At 58.1% G+C, this 14,832-nt stretch overlaps 1 protein-coding gene across 9 annotated transcripts; it reads right to left on the bottom strand.

The window, feature by feature from the left end:
- Window positions 1-732: 732 nt before the first annotated feature.
- On the bottom strand, window positions 733-13,594 carry PRMT1 (protein arginine methyltransferase 1). Of its 9 annotated transcripts, none has more exons than XM_077981011.1 (12): window positions 13,545-13,594; window positions 10,925-10,982; window positions 10,601-10,714; window positions 10,266-10,367; window positions 8,458-8,613; window positions 8,267-8,330; window positions 5,851-5,993; window positions 5,088-5,175; window positions 4,892-5,007; window positions 3,228-3,378; window positions 2,435-2,556; window positions 733-1,018 (listed from the first exon to the last, which is right to left on the bottom strand). In XM_077981011.1, exons 3-12 carry the CDS (start codon window positions 10,616-10,618, stop codon window positions 935-937), a joined length of 1,044 nt encoding a protein of 347 aa, XP_077837137.1. In that variant the 5' UTR covers window positions 10,619-10,714; window positions 10,925-10,982; window positions 13,545-13,594; the 3' UTR covers window positions 733-934. The 9 variants fall into 9 exon arrangements, with proteins under 9 accessions (XP_077837137.1, XP_028695735.1, XP_028695733.1 ...); XM_028839902.2 differs by having other exon boundaries at window positions 10,616-10,714; XM_028839900.2 differs by lacking the exon at window positions 10,601-10,714 and having other exon boundaries at window positions 10,929-10,982.
- Between the last annotated feature and the right edge of the window lie 1,238 nt (window positions 13,595-14,832).

Below are 14,832 nucleotides of genomic sequence, written 5' to 3'. Positions count from 1 at the left end.
TAGAAGGGTGGGTGCAGACTCCATGGCTGCAGCAGAGGCAGAGGGGCCTCGTCTTGGCCTCTGTAAGATGGGTAGGCCCTGCCACCTTTGAGCTGCAACTCCCACTGACCTCCATGGAGGGCAAGTCCCCAGCCCTAAGCCCCAAGCCATGCTAGGGGAGGAAGCAGGGCCACACCCCCACAAGAAATTCTATCCTCCCCAACATACACCCCCAACCCACTCAGTGTCCCCAGCTGCAGAGGGCTGGGCACAGTTGGGCCTTGGAGGGACCCAAACAGGAAAAAACAGCCAGAGAGGTACAATGTGAGTGTTGGGGGAAGGTGGGGAGACTGTTCTGGGAAACTTGAGGGCTGGCTGTGCTGGAACGCCAACCCCATCCCCCACCAGGCAGGAGGACACAGGGGCACTGCAGAGGGGAGGGGCGCAGACCCAGGAGGGGATGAAGAGTGGGACAAAGACCCTGAGAGACAGCTGTGGATGGGAGGGAGCCTGAGAGAGCCGTGGAGGGGAGGGAGCCGGAGGGAGCCTGAGACAGCCGAGGAGGGGACAGACCCTGAGAGAGAGCCGTGGAAGGGAGCCAGAGGCCTAGCGACAGGGGAGGGGAGATGCAGATCCACAGAATGGCAGCCACCAGCAGGCTCCAAGGCCGGTCCCCCCACTGCTCAGGCTGGCACCTCAGCACCTGCGAAGGAAACCCCAAACCTCCTTTGCCCCCAGGAAATGGAACCAGACCCCAGCTGAGGATTTATTGGCGTAAATGCAACCATATAAAAACATAAGTTATGAAAAACACAGTCACGATGTGCCCTCCCCATCCCCCCAGCCCAGGCCCCTAAAACCCCCTTCTGTGGGAAGAAGGGAGAGGAAGGGGGAGCCCCGAAACCGCCTAGGAACGCTCAGCCCCTGGGCCCGTGCAGGGCGGGAGAGCCGGGCCTCAGCGCATCCGGTAGTCAGTGGAGCAGGACAGCTCGCACAGCTGGCCCTTGAAGTCCAGGTCGATGGTGAAGTCCAGGTCCCGCTGTGGGGAGAGGGCGGGCATGAGGGCGGAACCCACCAGGAGGTGGTGGCAGGGGGGTGCAGGCAGGCCATGCGCTGGGCTCCAGCTTCCTGCCCATCTCCACACTGCAGACCCCAACTGCTGGTCCCACCCTAGCAGCTGTCCTGACCCTGTCAAGGGACAGCGCCACGTGGACACCCTCAAGCCCACTAGGTTCACTCAGGAGCAGAGCCTGGCTGCTATCCCTTGCCCTTGGATTTCTCCATCAAGACGTTCCCTATCAGCAACGCAGTGATTGCTTCTTTCATAAATCAGAAAACCTCTCCCAAGCCCACTTCTGCTCAGGCAAACATTCCAGTGAAACGCAGTGGTCCAGCCTCTGTCTCCACTTCTCCTCCCAGGCTTCCGGAAGACCCCCCATACCCTCCAGCACAGGAAGAGGGGATCAAGTTGCCAACAGCCCCGAGGACTCCTCCTCCCTCTCCAGTATCTGTTTCCCAGCTAGCGCCGTGGCCCCAGGGGCTACAGGAGTCTTTGCAGGGGGTGGTCCTGTGGTTGTAGGACGTTTACCAGCCCCTGGCCCCTACATACCAGATGCCAGGAGCACCCCTTCTCCAGAGTGACAACCACAAATGTTTCCACAGATGGTGACGAACGTCCTCTGTCGGGGGTGGGGGGCACTGAAACTGCCCAGCTGACAACTGCTGCTGTCACGGGCTCGAGGGCGTCCCGGGGCCCACATTCCATGACTGCCCTGAGTGCCACCCACCCTCGCACCCATGGGCCGGGACTCACTCTTCCAGCCCACACCACTCCCGGTGACTCCAGGCTCCCGGCCTTCCATCCTCCTGCCTGCTCAAACCCGCCACACTGGACCTCTCTGCCCAGACCCTCTCTCCCAGAAGCCCCCCCCAGCTCCCCTGGAAACCCCCTGATCTCAGGTGATGGCAGCTCCTACCAGGTGCTCAGGAGGAAAAAGGGGGAGTGGAAAACAAAAAGCTGCCTTTCTCCTCCTCTCATGCCTCCCACCTGGGCTAGCAAACCCTGTGCGCTCTACCGGGGCCGCCTCTTGCCCTGGAGGTCACCCACGCCAACACCTGTCTGCCCTGCTCCCAGCCTGACAGACGTCACCTCCCACTGGCATCACCATGTCACTGATCCCCTTGTGTAGACTGGAAGCACCAGGAGGACAGGGCTTTGGCCTGGGTCCCCAGGCCCATCTTCCAGTAAATGCTAAGAAATCTGCTGTGTAGACAGGCGTGGGGCTGAGGGGCTCAGGGACCCGGGAACAGGCAGAGGCACTCGCCCCTGCCAGCTGCCCCCATCCGCCCCAGCTACCCCCATCCCCTACGCTGCCACCATTCCCCCCTACCACTGCCCCTATCCATGCTCCCCACCCCGGCTGCCACCCTCCTGCCCAGCTGCCCAGAGCCTCACGTTGTTCTTGGCATTGGGCCGCATGCCGATGGTGCCGAAGATCTCCTCGCCCGTCTTCACGGTCAGGTAGTCCTCCATGTAGAACACTGTCTGCTTCCAGTGCGTGTACGGGGACTCAGGGCCTGGGGGCGCAGGCGGGTCAGCTGGCCTTGGCCTGCTGCCCTGGCCCCAGTCTTGTGTTCCCTCTGTTGGAATGTCCACCCCCCTGACAGCTGACGGGACTGCTGTCCGTGAGTCACCTCCCTGTCATTCAGCTTTGGAGACAGGGACCGTGTCAGGCTTTTGTGGATGAGGAAACTGAGGCACTGCACACTCAGGTCACTTGCCCAAGGCCATGTGACTGCTACATGGCAGAGCTCACGCTGGAACACACATGTCCCCATGGCTCCCTCTGCCCGTTTCTTTTTTTTTTTTTTTTTTTGAGACGGAGTCTCGCTGTGTCTCCCAGGCTGGAGTGCAGTGGCGTGATCTCGGCTCACTGCAAGCTCCGCCTCCCAGGTTCACGCCATTCTGCCGCCTCAGCCTCCCAAGTAGCTGAGACTACAGGCGCCCGCCACCATGCCCGGCTAGTTTTTTGTATTTTTAGTAGAGACGGGGTTTCACCATGTTAGCCAGGATAGTCTCGATCTCCTGACCTCGTGATCCACCCGCCTCGGCCTCCCAAAGTGCTGGGATTACAGGCTTGAGCCACCGTGCCCGGCCCCTCTGCCCGTTTCTGTCACCCCCTCCACTATGTGGGTGCCCCTCGGCCCTGGCTCAGGAGCAGCCCCCAGCCCTGCGGGCCCCGCCTCACTGGTGGAGAAGCCCGTCCTCTTGTGGCAGCGCGTGAACTCGATGTTGAAGTAGGCCACCAGGGCGTGCACGTAGTCATTCCGCTTCACTTGCAGGCAGAACGGGGAGGTGAACGTCAGGTCTTCCACCTTGACGGTGTAGATGTCCACCTCCTGCAGGACAGGAGAGGGTGAGCTCCGGGATGTGTCCCCACCTCGCTTCATCCCCTCCTCCCTCCCTCAAGCTCCCAGAGGGCCTGTGACCTCACTGTCCCCTTCCCGCTGGCCCTCCCTTACTGGCACCCAGCCTCAGCTCCTCATTCACTCCTCATCCTGACTGTCCGGCTCCCAATAAACCGCCTCGGTTTGAGCCCAGATTCTTTGCTCCCTTCTCTCCCGCACCCAAACCTGGCGCCGCCACCCTAACTCTGTCCAGAGCCCACCCCGCCCCGACCCCACCTGGCCAGACCTCCTGGGAATGCAGGCACCCTGCTCCCCCCTCTCCACGCTCCCCCCTCTCCGTGCTCCCCGCTCTCCGCGCTCCCCCCTCCGCGCTCCACCCTCTCCGCGCTCCCCCCTCTCCGCGCTCCCCACTCTCCCCAACCCTTCACAAGTCCACCAGCATGATGGCTTCAAACGGCAATCCAAACACCAACTGAAAACCCTGCACCAGTTCCGCTGGTTCTCAGGAGGGTGGCCTGGGTGGGGTCCCTGCCCCTCCAGTCTCCTCTCCATTCCCACTCAACAGCTTCCTCCTCCCCACAGGAACCCCCGGCCAACCACCCAGCTTCACCCGGCTCACACATCCCAGCTCAACAAATACTCGTTGCCTTATTTTTTTTTTTTTAAACAGGGTCGGCCGGGCGCGGTGGCTCAAGCCTGTAATCCCAGCACTTTGGGAGGCCGAGACGGGCGGATCACAAGGTCAGGAGATCGAGACCATCCTGGCTAACACAGTGAAACCCCATCTCTACTAAAAAATGCAAAAAAAAAAAAAAAAAACTAGCCAGGCGGGTTGGCGGGAGTCTGTAGTCCCAGCTACTCGGGAGGCTGAGGTAGGAGAATGGCATAAACCCGGGAGGCGGAGCTTGCAGTGAGCTGAGATCCGGCCACTGCACCCCAGCCTGGGCGACAGAGCAAGACTCCGTCTCAAAAAAAAAAGAAAAAATAAATAAATAAACAAACAGGGTCTCAGAAGTTAAAAAAAGTTAAAAACAAAACAAAACACTGTCACCAAGGCTGGAGTGCAGGGATGTGATCACAGCTCACTGCAGCCTTGAACTCCCAGGCCCAAGAGATCCTCCCGCCTCAGCCTCCTGAGTAGCTGCAACCACAGGCACATCTCGGATCCCAGCCTGGCCCCCTGCTCTTCTGCAGCGTGTGCACCCGCTCATCGCCCCGGGTCCTGCCTTCCCGTGTACGGGCTGTGGGCTTTAGCTACCAGCTGCGGGTGTGTCCTCTGCCGGACACCAAGTGCCAAACGTGGTTCTCACACGGCAGCGCTCACAAAGATGTTTAAAGGATGAAATGTCTTTCCTGGGCCCCTAGCACCACCTCTGGCTGGCAGGTCAGGCTCTGAGACCTCAGGCCAACACTCTGGGCCCCAAAGTCCCATGCCAGGGCCAGGTGATGGCCTCTCTTTGGTTTCAACCCAGGGGGCACCTGGCCATGCCCACCCCCCCCTCACCTTTATGAGGCAGGCATTGGTGACCAGCTGTTTGGGGTCCACCACATCCACTAGGGGCTCCTTGATGGCCACATCTTTGATGCAAGACATGTCGAAGCCATACACGTTCTCCCACCCTGGGGAGGCAGGCAGGGAGGGGGTGAGCCCGCGGCAGCCCACCCGGGGCCCCGCCCGCCCGCTCCTGGGCCACGCTCACAGTGGATCTTGTAGTCTTTGTACTGCCGGTCCTCGATGGCCGTCACATACAGCGTGGCCCGGTCTGGGAAGATGAGGCCATCGGGCGCCTGCAGAGGGGCAGGGCGAGGCATGAAGGGTGGGGCCTGGCAATGCTGCCCTGACTCTTGCCCCCGAGATGTGACCTTCTGCCCTGGTCTGAGCCACCCTCATGTCGCAGCGGCACTCACCCCTCACCCCCTGGTCTATTTCCCACACGGCCGCCAGAGGGCACCCAGGGGCACCTCAGTCAGCTCCTGTCCCTCGAGGTTCTGGGGATCCTCAGACCCTCCCTGGCTGCTCTGAGAGGAAAAGCAAAGTCGCGCGGGGTCCCATAAGGCCCCACAAAATCTGCACATGCCCTGTCACCCCTTACCTCCACTGCTCCTCCTGCTGCCCTTCTAGACCCTCCTTCCACACGGGCCTCCCTGCTGCTCCACATGCAGCAAGGGAACACCTGCCCTGGCCACCCCTCCACATCTTCATCCAGCTCTCGGTCACCTTACCTCTCCCGGGGCGGCCTGCTGGGGCCGGAGAACCTGGTCTAGTGCCCTGCTACAGTTTTCCTGTTCCTACAAACCCCCCCACATCGCACCATCTCCCACCAGGGTCTGTCACACCTGGCTCGGGCTGTGGCCTTCTAACACCTTGCAGCCACACCCCCATAGTAAGTCCCGTCTGTGGGAAAAATTGAGTGCTTTTGGCCCCCAGCCCATGCGAGCTGCACCCGTTCGCTGGGGCCTCACCAGCCACTTGTCCCGGGCGTAGAGCACGGTGTTGAGCATGGACTCGTAGAAGAGGCAGTAGCCCATCCACTCGCTGATGATGATGTCCACCTTCTCCACCGGGAGCTCTACCTCCTCCACCTTCCCCTTGATGATGGTCACCACTGCGGGCAGACAAGGGCGGCCACGTCAGCCCCCAGGAGGCTTGCCCCTCACCTCCCCTCCCCCGGGGGCCACAGCCTGGGGACCCCACTCAGTTCAGAGAACTCGGTGAGCAGAAGCCATGAACCCTCTTAACTGTTTTAAAATTCATACATGGCTCTGGACATTTTTGAGGCAGGAGCAGAAATTTTATGTGAACTGGGTATCAGGCAATGTAATGATTTTTTTATTTTTATTTTTTTTTGAGACGGAGTCTCACTCTGTTGCCCAGGCTGGAGTGCAGTGGCACGATCTCGGCTCACTGCAAGCTCCGCCTCCCAGGTTCACACCATTCTCCTGCCTCAGCCTCCCCAGTAGCTGAGACTACAGGGGCCCGCCACCACGCCCGGCTCATTTTTTTGTATTTTTAGTAGAGACGGTGTTTCACCATGTTAGCCAGGGTGGTCTCGATCTCCTGACCTCGTGATCCGCCCACCTTGGCCTCCCAAAGTGCTGGGATTACAGGCGTGAGCCACTGCGCCCAGTCACGATTTTGGTTTTGTTTTTTTGTTTGTTTTTTTTTTTTTTTGAGACGGAGTCTCGCTCTGTAGCCCAGGCTGGAGTGCAGTGGCCGGATCTCAGCTCACTGCAAGCTCCGCCTCCCGGGTTCACGCCATTCTCCGGCCTCAGCCTCCCGAGTAGCTGGGACTACAGGCACCCGCCACCTCGCCCGGCTAGTTTTTTGTATTTCTTAGTAGAGACGGGGTTTCACCGTGTTATCCAGGATGGTCTCGATCTCCTGACCTCGTGATCCACCCGTCTCGGCCTCCCAAAGTGCTGGGATTACAGGCTTGAGCCACCGCGCCCGGCCACGATTTTGTTTTTAACTGGGCAGGCTTGATATAATAAGTAAGAGCATGGTCACATTCTCAAAACAGCCTTATCTATTAGATAAGACACATGCAAACGCATTTACCAGGAAAATTACATCACAGTGGGAATTTGCTTCAAATGGACTTGGATGTTCATTATAATAATCTCTTTTAAAAAATTCCCCAATCTCAGCACTTTGGGAGGCCAAGGTGGGCAGATCACCTGAGGTGAGTTCAAGACCAGCCTGGCCAACATGGTGAAACCACGTCTCAACTAAAAAAATACAAAAAAAAAAAAAAAAATTTCACGCCTGTAATCCCAGCACTTTGGGAGGCTGAGGCAGGCGGATCACAGGTCAGAAGATCGAGGCCATCCTGACTAACACGGTGAAACCCCGTCTCTACTAAAAATACAAAAAAATTAGTCAGGCATGGTGGCGGGCACCTGTAATCCCAGCTACTCGGGAGGCTGAGGCAGGAGAATGGTGTGAACCTGGGAGGCGAAGCTTGCAGTGAGCCGAGATCGCGCCACTGTACTCCAGCCTGGGTGACAGAGCGAGAATCCGTCTCAAAAAAAAAAAAAAAAAAAAAAAGCTGGGATGTACCTACAATGGTGGTCACGGAAAAGAGTGGATGCTGCAACATCCTGAAATATGTTTTTTTTTTTTTTTTTTTTTTGAGACGGAGTCTCGCTCTGTTGCCCAGGCTGGAGTGCAGTGGCCGGATCTCAGCTCACTGCAAGCTCCGCCTCCCGGGTTTACGCCATTCTCCTGCCTCAGCCTCCCGAGTAGCTGGGACTACAGGCGCCCGCCATCACGCCCGGCAAATTTTTTGTATTTTTTAGTAGAGACGGGGTTTCACCAGGTTAGCCAGGATGGTCTCGATCTCCTGACCTTGTGATCCGCCCGCCTCGGCCTCCCAAAGTGCTGGGATTACAGGCTTGAGCCACCGCGCCCGGCCTGGAATATGTTAAACGACATGACAAGCAGGTGTTTAAGAAGCCAAGGGCAAGAGGCTGGTATGAAATGCTACCGGCGTGAAAATTATGCGCGTGAATGTAAACACATTTACATATATATGTGTTTGTAGGTCCAGACGTCTCTAGAAGTTAGTGTTGGTTAAACTCGGAGGAGGGCAGCTGGGAAACAGGGCAGGCTTCTCACTGTGAGAACAGTGGCCAACCACGTGACTCTATTACTCATTCAAGAAACTAGAGAGTGCTTCTTGCCCTAATTTTAAGACGGAGGTGCTAAGCTTGTGATTTTGACACTCAAATTCTCAGGTGGCCGGCAGCCCAGAAGACCATGGGTGGGGAGCCGCTGAATCTGTGGCCATCCGTAGACCCCACTGCTCTTCAGAGGGCCCTGGGGAAGCGGCGCATCACCCCCTCCGCTCCCACAAACCCATCCTCTTTCTGGGCTCACCGTGGTCTAACTTGTTGGCTTTGACGATCTTCACCGCATAATCAGAGATACTGGAACACTCGATCTGAGGGCCCAGGGAGAAGGGAGAGTGAGACCTATCCCGTCCCCATCCCCTCCGTCCCATCCCTGAGCCCTGATGGCCCCCCTCCATTCCCCAGGCCTGGCCCTGCCTGGAAGCCCCGGAGACTCACCCCAATGACCTTGCGGGCCCCGGCCTTGGCGGCGAACATGCAGAGGATGCCGGTGCCCGAGCCGACGTCCAGCACCACCTTGTCCTTGAAGAGGTGCCGGTTGTGAAACATGGAGTTGCGGTACGTGAGGGTACGCACCTCGTCCTTCAACATCTCCTGAGGGAAGAACGGCACAGAGATGCCGTGAGGGGCCCCACATTCCCCGCTGAAGAACAGTGTGTCCTGAGAGCTCGGAGGGCCGGAACTCCGTCCTCTTGCTTCCTTCCATGCACCTCAGTTTCCCTTTTTTATTTATTCAGTTATTTATTTTTATTTTATTTTATTTTATTTTATTTTTTGAGACGGAATCTCACTCAGTTGCCCAGGCTGGAGTGCAGTGGGGCAATCTCAGCTCACTGCAACCTCTGCCTCCTGGGTTCGAGCGATTCTCCTGCCTCAGCCTCCCGAGTAGTTTCGATTACAGGCACACACCGCCATGCCTGGCTAATTTTTGTATTTTTCACAGAGATGGGATTTCACCATATTGCCCAGGCTGGTCTTGAACTCCTGACCTCAGGTGATCCACCCACCTCGGCCCCCTAAAGTGCTGTGATTACAGGCGTGAGCCACCGTGCCCAGCCAGTTTCCCTTTTTAAAAAATCAGAGAACTAAACTCCCATCTTGGCCAGACTTCACCACTGCCACCTAAGAACCAGCGAACCCTTGGCTTTTACAAGTCCTCAGGCTGGGGGAAGAGGCTCATGCCTGTAATCCCAGCACCTCAGGATGCCAAAGCTGGAAGATCACTTGAGCCCAAGACTTTGAGACCAGCCTGGGCAACAAGGCAAGACTATCTCTACAGAAAAATAAGAAAATCGGCCGGGCGCGGTGGCTCAAGCCTGTAATCCCAGCACTTTGGGAGGCCGAGGCGGGCGGATCACAAGGTCAGGAGATCGAGACCACGGTGAAACCCCGTCTCTACTAAAAATACAAAAAATTAGCCGGGCGCGGTGGCGGGCGCCTGTAGTCCCAGCTACTCAGGAGGCTGAGGCAGGAGAATGGCGGGAACCCGGGAGGCGGAGCTTGCAGTGAGCCGAGATCGCGCCACTGCACTCCAGCCTGGGCAACAGCGTGAGACTCCGTCTCAAAAAAAAAAAAAAAAAAAAAAAAAAAAAAAAAAAAAAAAAAGAAAAATAAGAAAATCAGCTGGGAGTGGTGGCGCACGCCTGTGGTGCCAGCTACTCCGAAAGCGGAAGTGGGGGGAACACCTGAGCTGGGGAGGTCGAGGCTGCGGTGAGCCACGATTGTACCACTGTGCTCTAACCTGGGCGACAGAGCGAGACCCTGTCTCTAAAAATGAAAAATGGCAATTTTATGCATATTTTGCCATAATTTTATGAAAAAGGCCTCAGGGGGAAAAGAAAATTCCTTAGAATGCCACTCCTGCTTCGTTCTGGGATTTCAGAGTCTTCAGTCAGATCTCAAGGGTGCAGAAGCTGTCAGGCCGGGAGCAGCCAGGTGCAGTCCCACCGCCAGTCACTAGAGGGCGGCAGAGACCGTGGGCCCTGACCGACCGCGGCCTAAGGCCCCAAGCACGCATGCACGCTCCTACCCCAGCCATCGGTGAGAGGCCCCTGCAGAGATTCAGGCTAACCTCGGTCTCCAAGGCAACGACTTGGCGAGGCGACCCTAAGGGGTGCGCAGCAGAGGGGCAGAGGGGCGGCCTGCTGCCAGGGGAAGCAGTGCGCATGCGTGGGAAAACAGGTTCCACCCCTTCCCCAACATTTAACCCCTTTAAGATTGGGGCCTTGGGGGCTGTCCCCACTGACCTCGTGGATGCCAAAGTGGGCGTAGGAGTCAAAGTAGTAATCTTTGGATGTCATGTCCTCAGCATTGGGCTTCTCGCTGCTTTCCGCCTGGCCACAGGACACCTGGGAGGGGGCCGATGGGATCATGGGTCAGATCTGGGGGCTCCCCACAGTCTCTTAAACCTCCAGGTCCCTACTTTTCCCTGAACAGTAGTATAGAACCCCCCAAAATCATACCATTACAACCCTACAGCCCCCGCCTGCCATCTTGCCCCCCAAGAACCCCAAAACCTAACAACCCCATTTTCCACTTCCAAGACCCCCACAGAGCACCATCCAGGGGAGCACCCCGATACCTCAGCCATGCCTACCATCTCTCCAGTCTCTCTGCCCCCGTCTCTAGCTCAGCCCACAGCTGGGGAGGGGAGGGGAAGGAAAATGGGGGCAGACACAGGGAAGGGCAAAGGGGGGTTGGAGGTGGAGTTAAGGAAGTAGCCGAGATACTGGGGGAGGCCAGCGGGGGCTGTGAACCTGGAGGGGTTGCTACTAAGTGTTTGGGGTCCTGCAGTAAACTGGTTTGAAGCAAGAGGGGTATGGTTAGACCTCAAGAAAGGGCCAGATGTGTGGCAAAATATATTGATGTGGAGGTCGGGGTGGGAAGGGGTCTCACAAAAGGATATTTACTTCTTCAAGAGGCGGCTGGAGGCTCATCCCATTAGCCAAGGTGGCTACAAAATTCTAGGAGAGAGTAACAGGGAGAAAGGATTAGCTACTGGGAGTGGCTGCGGGAGGGCTGGGCGCGGGGACCTGGGCTCTGGCGGGGTGGGGGGGGGTGGGGGGGGTGGGGTTTCCAGCAATTCTCCTTCTTGGCGGGGAGTGGTGGCAAAGAGGGCAAGTAATGAGGTGGGGTGTTTAAGAAAGGGATGGGAAAAGTGAGGGGAGAAGAAAGGGGGTCTCCTATCCCAGCTGTGGCTGGAGAGATGGTGGCCTGCCCCCTTGTTGCCCCTCTCTGGCCAGGCAGCTGACCACACACCTCCCCCATCCAGGCCAGGGGAACTGGCACCCACCCCCGCCAGCTGTCGCTCCCTCTCATCACCTAATCTCCCCCAGATTAGGTGACACTTCCTGACACACACACCCCTATCCCAGGGTGCCATGAATAGCAGGAGGGAACGAGGCTGGCAGGGTATGCCCACAGGGCATCTGCCACCTCTGCAAACCAGTCTCATGTCTGAGAGGATTCCAGAATAGAGGTGTGGCACACGGGCACTTCCCCAGAGCTAGTACCCCAGCCCCCAGCTCCTGCCTTGGACTCAGGAGCCCCAAACAAAACCAGCTGGAACCAACCCGCTCCCTTATGACCCTCTGCCCACGAAGGTAGGGTCCCATGGAGGATGGGCAGCTCCTGGACCCTCTTAAGAATGAGCGGGCTCCAGAAAGTGGCTTGGGGGCGCGGTGGCTCACACCTGTAATCCCAGCAGTTTGGGAGGCAGAGGCGGGTGGGTCACCTTAGGTCAGGAGTTTGAGACCGGCCTGACCAACATGGTGAATCCCCATCTCTACTAAAAATACAAAAATTAGCTGGGCCTGGTGGCGGGTGCCTGTCATCCCAGCTATTCAAGAGGCTGAGGCAGGAGAATCGCTTGAACCCAGGAAGCGGAGGTTGCAATGAGCCGAGATCAAGCCATTGCACTCCAGCCTTGGTGACAGATTAAGACTCCGTCTCAAAAAAAAAAAAAAAAAAAAAAAAAAAAAGTAGCTTGGGGAGTCAGCCCATCGCCCCCATTTCAGACACCCATCCCAGGTCCTGAAGACTTCCAGGTGCGGCCAAGCCTGAGGCCACCTCTGGGAAAGTTATTTCCTCCGCCCACAGAGCCCCAGGTGCAGGAGACAGCCAAGAGGGTGCGAAGTCATTACAGTGACCCCTGGGAGCTGCATCCTGACAGCTTACAGCTGACCTGCCCCCCCAGTCAATGCCATGGGTAAAGGGGTGGAAGGACAGAGGCCCCATCAGATTACATCTCTTCCAGATGTGACCACTCCAAGAAGGGCCACGTCACTGGCCATGACCTACTAGGCTCCAAACACCCTCCCCCCAGCTCTCCCAAGCCAGCGGGGATGCCTATAAGAAAGGTGCTGCGGGGGTTTCCCGCTGGGGCCCATTTATCACCACCACTGAAAACTACTGCCAGACAACCCCAGCCCGAAGGCTTAAAACGCAAGACTGAAACCTCCCCCACATGGCTGCACGAGAACCAAACCTCACTTGAAACCATTTCAGGCACCCACCCTCAGGACCCCGGGGCTCAGGACCCCTACACAGGGCTTCAGGAAGGGGGAGGTCATCTCCCGCCCTCACAAAGGCCCAGGAGAGAGAAAGCGCTCCAGCAGAGGGTAAAGCTCTCAGCCTACGTATTTCCCACAACTCCTTCCCAGCGGACGTACCCTCCTCCCTCCGCCCTCCAGGAAGAAATCCGACGGGAGGTGGGCTTCAGGACACGCCCCATGAAAAAGATGTCCCTCCCACACACCCAGAAATGGCCACAAGGGGGTGCACGGCGCCTATTAGTGGGAAAATCTCCATCTAGATGCCCCACCACCACCCAGAGGGAGGTCACAGGGGCATGCCCCATCCCCCAACACCTAAAGCCCTGGGTGAGGGGGAGAACTCTAGGAGGGGAAATGGGGTCAGGGGGGCCCCATTCTTGGTTTTCCTCCAGTCCCTAATCCAGAACGCACAAATCCAGGGCCGATATCCCAATAGATGCCCCTGGAGCTCGGAAGGAGGTTGTAAAAGGCACTGCTCCTCCCAAAAGACACTCTACATCGTGGAGGGCCCCAGGTCGATCCCACCCCACGACGTGTGCCCGGGTCCCTGGGTAGGAGGGCTGGGGGCCTCAGGAGGGTCGGACCCCCTCCCCGCCCCCCCGGGCGCCCCTCCCCGGCCGGGGGCGGGGCCTTTGTCCCGCACGTGGAGCCCGCCGGGCCACCGGACTCGGCACACCCCCTCCCCACCCACCGCGCCGCGGCCACGTGGGGGCCTGGCCGGAAGCGCCCCCAGCCCTCCTCCACGTGGGAGGGGGGATAAGACCCTCCGCTAGGCCGGATGCCGAAGGCCCTTGAAAGCTAGGGAGCCGTCACCTCAAACGATATCCCCGGATGTGGAGCGTGCGGCGCCCCCGTGTGCGGCGGGGGACCTCCAACCCCATGTCGCCAACTTAGAGCCCTTTCCCCACCACAGAGGCGTGAAACATCGACCCAAAGCCGACCCCCGCCCACGGCGGCGCTCCAAGCGCTCACCTCCATGATGCAGTTCGCGGCCTCGGCTGCCGCCATCTTCACCCGCAACTACTCCTCCTCCAGCCGCCAAGACCCCCCCTTTCTCCTCACTCCCCCGGGACCGCCTTATACCAGAGGGTCCACGGCCCGCCTACCGCGACCCCGCTGGAAGATTTCATTGGCAATGGAGGCGGCCCGTCTGAGAATACCGTCTGATAATTGGCTGGAGAATACGTCCATCATAGGTCAGGGGTTTGCCAACACTGGCGTCCAGAATCCCGCCCCCTCAAGTCGACCCGAGATGGGGAAAACTGCCCGTCTATTGCAAGAAGCGCGACTGGTGATTGGGCAAAATCCACGAGGAATGCCCGCCCCTTTACCCCCAGCACCGCCTCAAAGCTTCCCGGGGAGCCCCGCGCTAAAGGGGCGTCTTGAAACAACTGTCCATCACCAAAACGACCCGCCTCTTAATCGCTGCCATTGGTTTATCCGGAAGTGACGTCACGCGGCCTTTCACCCTCGCCAAGCGGCCAGTCTCAAGGAGAACACGACAATTGGCCCACGGGTGGGGAAGAAGGCGGGGCTTCAGGCACCAACGATTGGCTCAAAGGAACGATCACGCCTAGTCCACTCGGTGGATCCTCCCAACCCGGGGGGAGTCTCGAGGAAAAAGGGAGCTTGTGCTCATTACCTGGGAGAAAAACTGAATCAGTGAGAGGCCCAGAGAGAGGAATGGCATCGCTGGGGTCCCCAAGCAAGTGAGGAATAGGAGTCCGCAGTCAACACATTAAATCCCTAGCCTTTGACATAATCATTCAAAGTTTTTAAAACCCATCAACCCCTCTCAAGGTACTTGGTTTTTGCCGAGTCCCTCCCCCTGCCAGGACCGCCCACCTCTCTTTGTCTTGTCAGCTTCTAAACGAGAATCAGAGCGCAGCTTAGGCACCACTTCCTCCGGGAAGCTTTGCTTGATTTGCAGGAAAAGTTCCTAGTTGAATGAGGCTGAATGCAAAGGGCCGAATGCGTGGGTCCTGCCCCTCCTCTCTCTGATCCCTCTGCTTCCCTCCGCTCACACTCCTCTCCAATCCCGGAATGAGCTCGCTCTTTGGTTTCTGGGCCTCGGTGCAGGCTATACTCTCTGGCGTGCCGCTGGCAAACGCCTGAGACTTAAAAATTTCCGATAGGATTCGGGCGCAGTGGCTCACGCCTGTAATCCCAGCACTTTGGGAGGCGGAGGCGGGCGGATCACTTGAAGTCAGGAGTTCGACACCAGTCTGGCCAACATGGTGAAACGCCCATTTCTATTAAA

This window comes from Macaca mulatta, chromosome 19 (assembly GCF_049350105.2).
Source record: "Macaca mulatta isolate MMU2019108-1 chromosome 19, T2T-MMU8v2.0, whole genome shotgun sequence".
NCBI lineage: Eukaryota > Metazoa > Chordata > Mammalia > Primates > Cercopithecidae > Macaca > Macaca mulatta.
The sequence above is the reverse complement of the archived record's forward strand: the minus strand, read 5'-3'. Positions and strand labels throughout refer to the sequence as shown.